Here is a 14,141-nt window from a genome sequence, read left to right on the forward strand (position 1 = left end):
TTGTAATGATTATTGCTTTGTCTGTCTTTTTTGACAAGCTGACAAGTACTTATCTCAAACACATAGGTTTAGGAAGTTTCCAATGTATACACTTTTCATCATATTTTTTTTAATTTTACCTCATAAAGTGTGTTGTATGTGGTGACAGTCACAGTGTTTGTATGCAACATCAGTCTTTCTCCAAGAAGAGTGAAAAGACTATGGGTGTGCATAATTTCAACTTTTCTCCTGGAAAGAAGGAAGGAAAAAGTACCATGAATCACATTTGATTCTCTGATCACATGACTTTTGGATCAGAAGCACAATTTATAAGCAAATACGGAATCATACAAGTAATTATTCTCATGAATTTCCATCTACAAAACAAACAACAGTTCATAACAGCAATATTCTAAGGTCCCAAGGCTACTATATAAATGCATAAAATTAAATATTCAATTAAACAAATATGTAAAATGTATAAGCTACTTAACATTATATAAATGTTGACAGTAATTCTATTCAAACCTCTAATAATTTTTTAGTATAGTATTTATTTCTATTAGTTTAAAATTATTAATCCTAACACAGGACACATAATCCAAATTCTATAAAACAGTCTATAATAAACTTTAATATCAAATAATCCAAAATTATGGTTAAAAGTGAGTACTCTATCTTGATGGTGGAATCATAAAGCCAAATAATTCTATATTTCATCATTGCTTATATTTGTTCTCTGCCATTGGATTAAAAAAAAAACTTTCTAGCCTGGTATGGTAATATATGCCTGTAATAATAGAAACTCAGGAGGCTGAGGCAGGAGGATTGCAAGTTCAAGGCCAGCCTGGACAACTTAGCAAGACCCTGTCTCAAAATAATAATAAAATAAAAAGGCTGGGGATGTAACTCAGTACTAGAGTGCCCCTGGGTTCAATCTCCAGCACCACAAAAAAAAACCAAAAATTCCTTCCTATTTTCCATTGGCTGATTTAACTGTTCCCTTTCTTCACACAAAACTACAGTAGAAGGATCTATCCAGTAAAGGCTTCCTGGAACACTCAGCTCCAGCGCAGGGAATTACTACATATTTATTCATTTCATTTTCTTAGAATTCAAGATCTGAGTCTTCTTGGCTTCCAAACCTCAGTATTTCATGGTCTGTCTTTGATTTTCTATTGCTGGATTTACAACTATGACACACACAGACTATGTAACTATCAAATTCTTTTTCCTTTCTTCCTGAGTCAACAGCTGTACTATAATTTCAGTCTCTCTTACAGGTAGATGTGATTATTTAACTAAGTTGTAGCCAATGTCAGAAGTTGTAGAGCATTTCAAGAATGGTCTGCAGAACACACTAATATACATATTCTATGCTCTTTCCACAGGCCAGCAACACAGGAGCCATATGATGAAGATAAGTGCACCACCAAATGGAAGAATTTGCTTATAAAATAATCATATTTTGGGGAAATCCCTTTGGATATTAAGCAAACAGAAAAGAAAACTACTAGTGTGATAAGAGAATAAAACTTCACTGTCTGTAACAGCAACTATTGTTACTTTAATCAATACAGAAATTAAATGATGAACCATCTATCTGGATATCATTCACCTGGAAATCCTCTCCTCTAACACTAGTCTCCAAGATCCACCCTACACAACAAAGACACAGAAGAGCTGGTCCCCTCATCCAGTCTTCCTTAGTCCAGGGAAACAGCAAAGTTACCCGAACCCAAGAGGAAGCTAGGACATTTGTCCCATGTTGTTGTATTCACAAAATATGACTGGAAAAGGTCAAATGAATATTAAACAAACAGGACTTATGGATATTATGTGACTATAGTGGGGAAAGCTTAAGTTTTCCAATTTAAGCCATATCCAAGAAAATAAACCCTGAAGCTTTCATCTGCTTCCAACCAGTAAAGAACAAATGCCAAAGCACTGCCCTTGATATGTCTCTCTGCTTCAGAGTTGGTAAAAGCTATGTCTAATTAGGTTATCTGAAATTTAGAGTAATCTCTTTATTGTGCCAATACAATTTCAGCTATCAAAAGAAATTTATGCCCTCTTGACTATCCCCTCCAATGTAAACGCTTAATTCTAGATCTGGGTAAAACTTTAAAGAATGCTGTGCAAACACCAGGGAACAAATGGGTCAGCTTCTTCTTGTAGTTTATGTTTTAAAAAGCAAAGCAAAACAAAACAACAACAACAACTTACAAATAAATTTTGCTGCATAGCAGTCAAGAGAGCCAAAAATGCCATCCACCATCTCAGGCAGGAAATGTTTGTGCTGACCCTACACATGACATGATTTTGTTTCACACAGGGCCCCTAATGAAAGACCCAGATTTATTGATTCAGTTTGGGAAAGACTTCAGTTGGAATTTACTGGAGAAACTAATATCATAAACCTGTTTATCTCTAAGACCTAAACAGACTTCAACGCGTATTTGTTTTAGCTTTTGAATTTTACAAGATTTCTAACCACATGTATCAGAATATAATATATTTATTAAAAAAGAATAACATTTTACTCATGTAAATTACAAACTACTAGCATACTAAACATTATGCTAAAACCTATTCCTGTTTCTTTCTTTTTTGAATGGTCAAGAAATACTTCTTATAATTAAGTGAAAGATAATATAGAAATAGGAAAAAAACAAAGGAAACTCTTAATTTCATAACCCAGAAAAAGTCATTATAAATATTTGTTATTTCTTTGGAATTAATTACTAAGAACATAAATTATGAAAAACATAAGTAAAAATGTTACTCTGAAGTAAATTATTTTATATAAGGTAATTTGTAGACTTTCCTTTAAATCAACACACACTATGTATTCCTTGTCATTCAATATTTAAATGAATAATAAAAATGTAGCATGATTAATTTATTCCATTTACTACTTCGGACATTTGTTAGTTCTGACCTTTTTTTCCTACCATAAACTAACTTTTCCTTTAGATAATCTTTGGGCATACCCATGTTTTTTTCCTCAGAATAAGTTCTTATAACTTAAATGATTGATTTAAAAGCTTTCATATTTTAATTTTTTAATGAGACTTGGCTAAACTCAGCTCCAAAAACATGCATTCACACTTCTACAATGAAGGTATAAATGTATTTTACAAGTAGCTTCAAAATACCACATATTATAATCATAAAAGGGTCAGTTAGATATGTAAAAAGTAGACGTTATTTTCAGTATAAGAAACACTAAAACCTTTTCATAATTATTTAAAACATTTATACCACTTCTAAGAACTGCCTGATACTGTCCTATGGCCATTTTTTCTTCTGCGTAGTCATCTTTTTCCAGTTGATTATAAGAACTCTAATAACATTAAGAAAATTATCCCTTCATTAAATAAATAATAAATATTTTCCACTTTTGAATTCAAAAGTAGCATAGAGATGGCTTTAATTTTCTTCAATAAAATCTATCAAGTTTCATCACTTCTTTCTTCATTTGGAGTCAATGTTGGAAAGACCATGTTCACCTAGTGAACAATTAATATTCCTTATTCTTTCTCCTGTAGCACTTTAAATGGGTTTTATTTTAACTCATTGGACCCAATAATTTTTAATTGTTTAAGTACTAAACATGCTGTGCAGAGAAATAAAATGTCGAAATTTTATAATTTTGCTACCCAAAAGTAACATAATAAATAATAAAATTCTAGATATCTCTTCATGGAGAAGAGAGTAAGAGAAAGAAAAAAGGGATGGGAGAGAAAATGACTAAGGACAGAAAAAACTCATACTAAATTTTACTTTATTCTTATTTTTTTGTGGTGCTGGGGATGAAACTCAGGGCCTCACACATACTAGATATACTAAACTCAGCCCCCTAAATTTTATTTTAACAAAAAGGATCAAATATAATTTCACTCATATTTAATAGAAATAAATGGAAATGAAACTTAAAAAAATTCCAAGTGATATTTCTTTAGCACAGGAGATATATTTTTTAATCTCTATGAGGTTTAAAAATCAATTTTAAATAAAACAATAGTGATTCCCATTTCAGTTTTAGATCATATCAACCCCTTTACATTAAAGATGGACAATTAGCATTCTCACACTTGGCACTACCTTTTTGTGACCTATATTGCGATCTGACTATAACCAAAGTTTGAAGCACATATGCTGATCTTAGCACTGTTGTGATGTATGAATTGTTAGGTATTTATATTTTATATTTATATTTTCAATGAACTCAATTCCTTGACCTCTTCACCATTTCTGGTTTCTTTCTATTCACTTTTTTCTCAGTTGGCTACATGTCATTTAAGAGAAGATTAAGACATCTGTCCTCTCTGAATTTTTGCCCTCATGTTTGTACTTGGCAGAGAATAATACTTTGTTACTCCTACATCAGAACTTGAGGATACTGCTTTATTTCTTTTGGCACTGAATTCAACTAGCACAAATCTGAGGATAGCTAAATGTTTAACCATTTGAAGGTGATTTCCTTTTTTTGCTTAGATTGGCTTTTTAGATGTTCTTCTTTATCACTACAATTTGATTTAAATATATATCTTAGTGTTCGTCTTCTGTGTCAACATTTTTCTAAAATACAGTATACTTTTTCTACATAAATATTCATTCTTTATTTTGTGGAACTGCTTTCCATTTCATTTTATTCTCTCATCTAGACACACCATCTACCTTCAACTTACTTTGTCTCTATATTGCATTTAGTATTTATTACATTTTCTAAAATGATTATATAATTAGGGTCATCATATCCTTAGTCTTTTAAGTTCCTTTTTCATCTCTTTGTGTTCTTTGTGTTGTCTTTGAGAACTTATTGAATTTATGTTCTTGTTAATTATTCTATAACTCAAAAAATTATAGAAAATTCTTTTTCCTCCATATGTTTCCTTCTGGTGTAAATTCCATCTCTTCTTTTACTCATTTCTTCTCTCTCTCCTGTACCATCACATTGATGTGGTTTCCTTGGCATTTTTTTTCCTATCTTGCTTATGTTTGTGTATTTTGTTCACATTTACTTATTTGTCCTCTTACAACCCACATAAACTGAGTGAGACTTGTTTTGTCCTCTGAGATCCATTTCCTATTCTATTCCTTTTTTCTGAAGCATAAAGGCTTCAAGAGACTGAAAGGATAGCTGAGGCTATGGGCAGACTTACTGGAATAGGAGCACTGCTCTATTTGGATAAGCCCTCCTTCAAAGAATCTTCCACTACCACTCAATTCAGTTTACTTAATGAATTTATCTAATTTCCAAAGGGAAATTGTTGATCCCCCAAATTGATATGGAAAGACTTGCTGCCTTCACTTCTATCACACAATGTCAGACTCCATTCTTCATTTTTCATTTCTTTCAAGGCACCCATTTCCTCCCACTCAAGGTAAGAAGAAAGAGAAAATAGGAACATCAAAGAAACCCATCACTCTAATTTAGGAATTCTAAGGAAGAAATCCAGTAATCCTTCTACTTTCACAGTGTCCAGTTTTTACCCCTCTAGCTTGCATTTATGAGGGAAAACATATGGCACTTTTCTCTCTTGAGCCTGTCACAGTTCTCTCAAAATTATTCTCCAGTTTCCATCCATTTTCCTGCAAATAATATAATTTTCTTCTTCCTTATACCTGAGAAAAACTCAGTTGTGTATATATTCCACTTTTTCTTCATCCATTCACTTATTGATAGACATCTAGGCTGATCACTTAAGTTGGTTATTAATTGTGCTGTGATAAGCATGGGAACACACATAAGTTTGAATTATACTGGCTTTAATTTTTTTGAATAAATTCCATGGAGTGGTTTAACTGGTCATATAGTAGTTCTAACTTTAGCTTTTGGAAGAACCTCAATACCGATTTTTGTGTTAATTTACATAGCCATCAAAAGTACAAGAGTGCCTTTTTCCCACATCTTCACCAGCATTTAATGTTATTTGTATTCTTTTGGAGTGCAATTCTAATTAGAGTAGATGAAATCTATGTTTTGATTTGCATTTCCCTTATGGCTAAAATTGTTGAATATTTTTTCATATTTTCTGTTGAACATCTGTATTTCTTCTTTTGAAATATACCCATTCAGTTCATTTGCCCATTTATTGATCAGGTCATTAGATTTTCTAATTTTGAGTTTTTTTGAGTTTTTTATATATTCTGGACATTAATCCTGACTTGGAAGAGTATCTGGCAAAGACTTTAATCTATTAGCTGTCACTTCAGTGTTGTTTCCTTTCTGTGCAGAAGCTTTTTAATTTGATCTTATCCCATTTATTAATTTTCTTATTCCCTAAGCTATATGTTCCTATTCAGTGAGTCTTTGCCTGAATCTACATGTTGAAATGTTTCCTTTATTTTTTCTTCTAATAGTTGCCAAGTTTCTGGTTTTATTCTTAGGTCTTGAATTCATCTTGAATGATTTCCGTGTTAGGTGAGAGAGAAGGAATTAGTCTCAATCTTCTACATATGGATGCCCAGTTTTTCCATTACCACTTGTTTAAAAGGCTTGTAACCTCTGTCAAGAATCACATGACCAAATGTGTATGGGTTTGTTTCTCTGTCATCTATTCTGTTCCACTGGTCTTCATGTATGTTTTTAAGCCAGGAATCATGATGCTCATGTTACTATGCCTCTGTAGTACAATTTGAAACCAAATATTGTGATGCCTCTGGTATTCCTTTATTTGTTCAGGGTTGCTTTAATTATTCTAGGTCTTTTGTTTTTCCATAGGAATTTCAGAATTAATTTTTCTAATTTTGGGAAGATTATGATTGGTATTTTAATGGGAATTACATTGAATCTGTAGATCACTTTTGGTAATACGGCCATTTTAACAACATTAATTCTGTTTATCCAAGAATATGAGAGAGGTCTTTACAGTATAGAACTAGCTTTCTTGTGTTGCTCATCTTCTTTGGTGCTCTGCAGTTTTACTTTTAGTCCTCCATATGAGAGGACTGTTTTGTTCTGCTCAAAGCTCATTTCACTCTCAAAATCTAAGAAACCAGGTCTTTCATCAATTCTATAAAAATTTTCAGTAAGTTTCTTTAATACTGCCTTTCTCCCATTTTTCTTCCCCTTTATAACAATTTTTATTAGCCACATTTAAAACTCTCATTCTTTCTCCATCTCTTCCTTTCAAGTCGGTCATCTTTTTCTCTTGGTGTAGCATTTTAGGCATTTTAGGTAATTTTTTCAGTTCTATCTTCCAGTTCACCAACTCCTCAAGATTACCTTGTCATTTTAACCTGTCAATACAGTTGTTAATTCTAATTATTATTTTTCCATTTCCACAAATTAATTAGGATTTTTAAAAATATATCATTTGATTTAAAATTACCTTATTTTTAAAATTTCAATATTTTTTTTATTACTGCATTGTAATTTTATAAGTGTAGGATTCATTTTGGCATACTCATGAATGCATACAACCCCTTTCAATCCCCAGTACAATCCCTTTACTCCTCTCCTGGTTTCCCTGATCCCCTTCCTCTACTTGAGTGGTCTTCCTATTAATTTATTTTCTAATTGGTGAATTATATATATTATATATATATAATTATATATATATTATAATATATATATATATATAATTGAATTCATTATGAGATACTCATGCATACACATAGCATCATTTAGTCAATTTCATTATCCAGTTCCTCTTATTTCATATCTCTCCTCCTTCCCACTTGGTCCCCTTCATCTACTCTATTGGTTCTCTATTTTCATAAGATTCTGCCTCCACCCTTTTTGTTAACTTCCTATTTCTCTCTACTTTCTCCATATGAGAGAAAGCACTCAACTCTTGACTCCTTTTTTAAATATCTTAATTTTTATTTATCTATTTTTTTATGTGATGCTGAGGATCAAACCCAGGGCCTCACACATGCAAGAAAAGTGCTCTACCATAGAGCCACAACCCCAGCCTTCAACTTTTGACTCTCTAAGCCTGGCTTTTTTCATTTATCATGATTTTCTCCAGTTCTAGCCATATGCCAGCAAATGACATAATTTCATTCTTTTTAGGACTCTATAAAACTCCAGTGTATATATGTACATTTTCTTTATCTATTAATCTATTGAGAAACACCTAGACTGGTTCCATAACTTAATTATTGTGAATTGTGCTCCTATAAATATTGGTACACATATATCACTGTAGTGTGGTGATTTTAGATTTTGGATGAATACTAAGGAGTGGAATAGCTGGGTCATATGGTAAATTCATTCCTAGTCTTTTGAGGCATCTCTATACTGCATTCCAAAGTGGTTGGTCTAATTTGTAGTCTTACCAAATATCTACGAGTAGGGACTGGGGTTGTGGCTCAGTGGTAGAGTGCTTGACTAGTAGGTGTGAGGCACTGGGTTCGATTATCATCACCACGTAAAATAAAGGTCCATCAACAACTAAAAAATATATTTAAAAAAATCTATGAGTGTACCTTTTTCTTACATCCTCAATAAAGGCATGGTTTCAAATTTAAATTATTATGAACAGCAAAGGGAACAATTAAGAGCATGAATAGCTTAGAGGGGAAAAAAAATCTTAGCCAGCTACTCTTTCCAAAGAAGATTAATATCCAAAATATATAAAACTCAAAAAACTCAACATCAAAAATCTAAATAACCAATCCATAGAAGAGCAAAGAAACTAAAAGATATTTCTCAAAAAAAAAAAAAGGAAGAAAGAAAGAAATGCAAATGGTCAACAAATATATTTAACATCCTTAGCAATTAGGAAAGTGCAAATCAAAATTACACTGAGATTTCATCTCATTCCAATTAGAATGGCAATCATCAAGAATACAAATAACAATATAATTACCTTATTCCTTAAGTGGTTTTTTTTTTTCTATATTTTCTTGGCATATGAGAATTTCCCTTATTTTTCTGTGCTCAGCTATTCATTTAAATGGATTTTTCACACACACACGCACACACGCACGCAGGCACGCACGCACACACACACCTTTTGTTGTTTTTTGCTTTGTGGTAGTGTTTTGTTTTTGTTTTTTGGTACTAGGGATTGAAACCAGGGTACTTAACCACTAAGCCACATCCCCAGCCCTTTTTTGCATATATTTCATTTAGAGACAGTGTCTGGATTCTTTACTTAGTGGGGACTCACTAAGTTGCTGAGGCTATCTTTGAACTAACATTCCTCCTGCCTCAGCCTCCCAGGCTGCTGGGATTACAGTTGTACACTATACTACCCAGCTAACTTAATATTTCTAATTTTTTAGTAGTACAAAGTTGTCAGGATACCTAGTTTTATCCATTATATTTCTCCTCCAACTACTATTAGTCACAAGTTATGTGTCCTATTTCCTAAGGCTTTATCTTTTCTCTCACTTTATATTTTAGATCTTTAAGTCCACTAATTTTGAGATGTTCCAGAGTTCACTAAATTGGGTGAACTGGAGCAGGGAGTTGAGGGAGAAAGTATGACGACATAAAAGGGCAGATATCATTTTTGGTACTCTAAGTGAATCTCAAATGTTCTTTGTAATTAAAATGCTCTTTGTAAAAAAGTATTCCAACAGAGTTTCATTTTATTGGTGCATAGTGTGATGATCTCCTAACACTGACAACAAGTTCCTCTTTAAGTGAGTTGCTATTTTTTAATGATTCACATAGTAGAACTCAGATCTCATGCCTGTGAATTTTAAATGATGTGAAACCTACAGGTGTTAGAAGGCCAGGCTTTCTCTTAACTCAGTGATCTGCAGTACAAAACTTGGTAAGTCCTAGCATCCTAGCACTTCAATCTCCATGTACACGCATAAATTTTAAGGCAAAAAGATATATCCCTCCATTTTAGGTACTTCTTAGCCTTCTGGTAGTCACTTACAGGAAGCTGTGTAAACATTCCTCTTAGGCTGAGGGTGAGGGCAGGAGAAAAGAAAAGAAGATAGTAGGCAGAAATCTGTGAGAGCAAAACACCTATCAAGTTTTTCATCTTTACCTTAGGGATCAAACATAGTTCTTTAGCTGTTTTACTACCCCATGAGAGAGAAATTTCCTCAGAAGATCCCTATTTTCTCTACTAGTAACTTCATCAGAGTATCAAGATTCATTTGTACCCATGTATGCACAAGACCCAACATTTGGCTGATGAAACCCAAATAACTCAAATTTGAAAGTGTAAGGGAAGGAAACTTCTTTCCAGCTGCCATACTCCCTGAATTCTCATCATACCATAATTTTGGTAAACAGACAACTGGCTCTGCCAGAAAAAAAAAAATAAAAAATAAAAAACTAATTTATCTAGTTAAAAAAATAAACAAGATAAGCTTTTGTCAATATACTATACCTGTAAGTAACAATTAGAGACAGTAAGTCATTCACTTTACTACTAACAGTACAGGTCATAGTGTGATAATCTTAGCAATTCACCCAGAAGTAACAACATTTAAAGTTAAAACATTAGACAAATAAAGTTTTTATAATTTTTATTTCTACAGTGGAAACTTGATAATCTCTTTTAAAATTTTTATTTGTAGGTGTATTATTGTATAGCACTTGAGCACTTTGTTCATCCATTTGAATCACTTGTTAGAAGAATCTGGCTCTGAGGATAATTAATCATCAGACCACCTGCATGCAGGAACCGTGTGGCTTTACACTCCAACATAAATCCAAGTTTGGCTTCTTAATTCTGTATGATTTTGGAAAATTTTTAGGATTTATAGAAAAGCTGCAAAGATAGTATAGTGAATTCTCATATAGTATTCAGCCAGCGTGAATGTTAACCCTCACTATGGTACATTTATAAAAACTTAAAAAATCAACATTAATATGATATTATTAACTCATCTACAAACTTAACTTAGATTTTACCAGTTTCCCACTAATTTCCCTTTTCTGTTCAAAAATCTAATCCATGGTCCCACCTTTCATTCGGTTATCATTTCTCCTTGAACTATTCTGGTATGTGGCAGTTTCCCATTCTTTGTTTTCATGTTCTTGACAGTTTTGAAGAGTACAGATCAGACATTTTGTAGAACATCCCTCAATTTGGGGATATATGATGATTCTTTGTGAATGTCCCAAGGTTGTTTGTGGGGAGGCAAGAGAATACTATAAAGGTGAGGTATCCTTCTCATCACATCATATCGGGAAGGACATTATCAACATAACATATGACTACTGATGTTAACCTTGATCAATAGTGAAAAAGATGCCAGGCTTCACTATTTTTGGAAGCCAGCAAGTAAGTCCCTTCCACACTCAAGGAGAGGAGATTAACCTCAAGTTAAAGTTTCTAAAGTTGGGAGTAGCTCCATACATTACCTGTAATAGACTTCTCCATTTTAATGAAATGTCAAACATATTGCTATTCCACAGCTGACAAAGTGTAGGGTTGATCTCACAATTTGTATTTCACGTACTTTATAAAAAGTATAAACTAGGTGTTGGATAGGGCCAATTCACACAGATCAAGTAGATTTACTGCCAGACAAATGAGATGCTGAGTTTGGTAAGATCTCTTTTTTCAAGAGTTTTAAAGTTGTTTTCTTAGGTTTATAAATATAGAACCAAATCATCTAAAGTTAATGATACATATTTCTTCCCATCTAACAGTTGTCTTTTATTTTTATTTCAAATCTTAAAAAATAATTAATATTAATGATTAAATTATAGTGGAATCACTTTTATCTCATTGTTGATAGGAATGCTACTAGGGTTCCACGTTTATGTTTGATGTCAGCTGTTTCAGATAAATATCTAATCATAGTGAAGAAATAAATGTATTCATTACCCTTTTTGTCAACTGTTCAAATTATCACAAGGTTATACACTTTGATTAATCACTGTATGAGGGAAGCACTACAGAGTTTTACTCCCTTAAAAAGATAAAAATCTAAGGTTCAGAAATATTTCTAAGATCACAGAGAAAATATGTGGCTAATTCAAAATCCCACCTGTATATTATTAACCAATTACATCTGTTTATTAAATCTCAACCTATATATACTTTTTTTACATGTTATTTTTGACAGATTGAGTTTTTTTTAAATACATTGATAGGAATAACAGTTTATTTAAGTACAGAATATTAGCATTAGTCTGTTTTCTCTATGAATGCTAAAACAGAACTATTTTAACTCATTAGTCATTAATTTTATTAAACCCAAATCCATTAATATAATAATGAAAATGTTTCCAAGATTTTATTAGATGCTTGATATTTTTAATGTTTATAGTTTTAAAAACAACATTATTATTGAAGAAATTTCTCAATAGGCAACACACATATTAACTAAAAATTAAAATAAATCATATCTACCTTTGTTTCCACCAATGTCTAATTAGAAGTCATCTAACCAATTTCTTGTTTCTCATGTATTCTATATTTTCTTACCTTAGATATGAGTTACTGTGTTCTTAATTCTCTTTCTTATGCAAAAAATAGCATCTGAAACATATTTATCTTTATTTTTTTAAATCATTTAGCAATGTAGTGATATCACATAATAGAGAGTTATCTCATTGGTTTTGTTTTAGAATTGTATAATATGCCAAAATATTTTATGGGTACAGTATAATTTACTGAAAAGTAAAGGTTTTATTGCTATGACAAATTGATGTTTTACAACAGGTGATTAAAAAAAAATTTTATATTCATTTTTATGATAGATTTGCCTGGTTTTAGATATATTAAAATGCCATATTTTATCTTCTATTATATATTTTTTAGAGTTCCATTATATGTTCTTAATTTATTCATGGATCTTCAGTATTTTGAAAGTTTATAATTTGGTTGAAATACTTATTCTTGTAACTATAAAATAAGAGGTAATCCTCCATTGATTAGAAAGTCAAATTCCTCACTGGGGGCAATGATGAAGTTAATATATTCACTCTTAGTTTTTCCTCTCCCTTCACTATCAAATTTTAGGTCCCTATTTCTAATATTTAATTTCTCAGCTCATATGAGAACAAATTGACTCCTTAGATGTAAATTGACTTCTTTCTTCCATCCTCTCCCAATTCATTACAGCTGTATTACATTATTAGGACCCCCAAAATGAAAAATCTGCTGTCACACTAATTTGAACATTTATTTTCATCTCAATTTTTTTTATATTTATTCAGTGTTTACCAGCAGTCCTTAATTGTTTTCTCCACTCATTGCTAACTGGCTGACCTTTGTCTCTGGCAATTTTCTTAATAATTATTCACAGAAACAATTTCTTGTCTGGTTAACAGTTATTTTCCAGCATCTTTTTATTTAAAGGATAGCTCAGTCTCAGTTTCTTCATCTGAGTATATTATAATTGTTGCTCTACATTTTGCTATATTGTAGGTTGTTTTACAGAAGCCTACAGCCAGGATCAGGCCCCCCCTTATATCCATACAATTATATAAAGAATTGTTATACTTAAGTCCAATAATACACCTTCATGCTAATCATTCTAGGTCAATTTCCCCAGTGCTGCAGTGTGTCTTTAAATAAGCGAAGTAAAAGTAAAATCTTATGAGTTCATTAAATTATCATGTAAATATTTTTCTTGTTCATTTTTTATTTTTTTGCTTTTTTTTAATTTGGAAACTCCATTTATGCCATGTTGGAACTCATTTTCCTCCCCCATTTTCTCTTTCATTCTTCTAAATTATTTTTTTCCTTTATATGTATTATTACTGTTTTTTTTTTTTCATTTTTATCTTCCTACGCTAGTCAAAGAGTATATTTTTTCTTTGAGCTTCTTCCAATTTTATTTCTATTTGTGTGATACTTTATTTCCTCAAACAATTTTTCCAAAGTTTTGTTAGCTTATAATTCAAGACTTCCATGTTATGTTAACATTTCTTAAACTTCTTGAAATTCTTGTTGGTAGCCATTCTTCATCAGAAGCAATTCTTTCCTTTTTTACTTTTTAAACTTGAGCAAAAATTTAAATCACATTATTTTATGGTCCATTAACATATTTCTTTCTGGTGAGTGTTCCTTACATATTTTAGTTACTTTTGCTCCTTACCCCAAGTTTTCTATTTGATACATATGTACTGGATGTGTGCCATTTTTTTGTACTTTTGATACAGTCTAATTTTCCTGGACCAAGACATTTGCAAAAGATTTCCAAGTATGTATGTAAGGTTTCTGCTTTCACAATTTAAAAATTGTTTCTTTCTTGATGGCCACAGCAACAGACTGCTT

At 31.7% G+C, this 14,141-nt stretch overlaps 1 protein-coding gene across 4 annotated transcripts in view; it reads right to left on the minus strand.

Annotated features, from left to right (window-relative positions):
• Nbea (neurobeachin) overlaps positions 1–14,141 on the minus strand; it is a 639,704-nt gene that overhangs the window by 469,526 nt on the left and 156,037 nt on the right. For all 4 annotated transcript variants that reach the window (XM_071611544.1, XM_071611543.1, XM_071611542.1 and 1 more), the window contains exon 18: positions 120–228. In XM_071611544.1, coding sequence (XP_071467645.1) covers positions 120–228 — 109 coding nt within the window. The remainder of the gene's footprint in view (positions 1–119; positions 229–14,141) is intronic.

The sequence above is a fragment of the Marmota flaviventris genome, chromosome 4 (assembly GCF_047511675.1).
Source record: "Marmota flaviventris isolate mMarFla1 chromosome 4, mMarFla1.hap1, whole genome shotgun sequence".
In the NCBI taxonomy this organism is placed as follows: domain Eukaryota; kingdom Metazoa; phylum Chordata; class Mammalia; order Rodentia; family Sciuridae; genus Marmota; species Marmota flaviventris.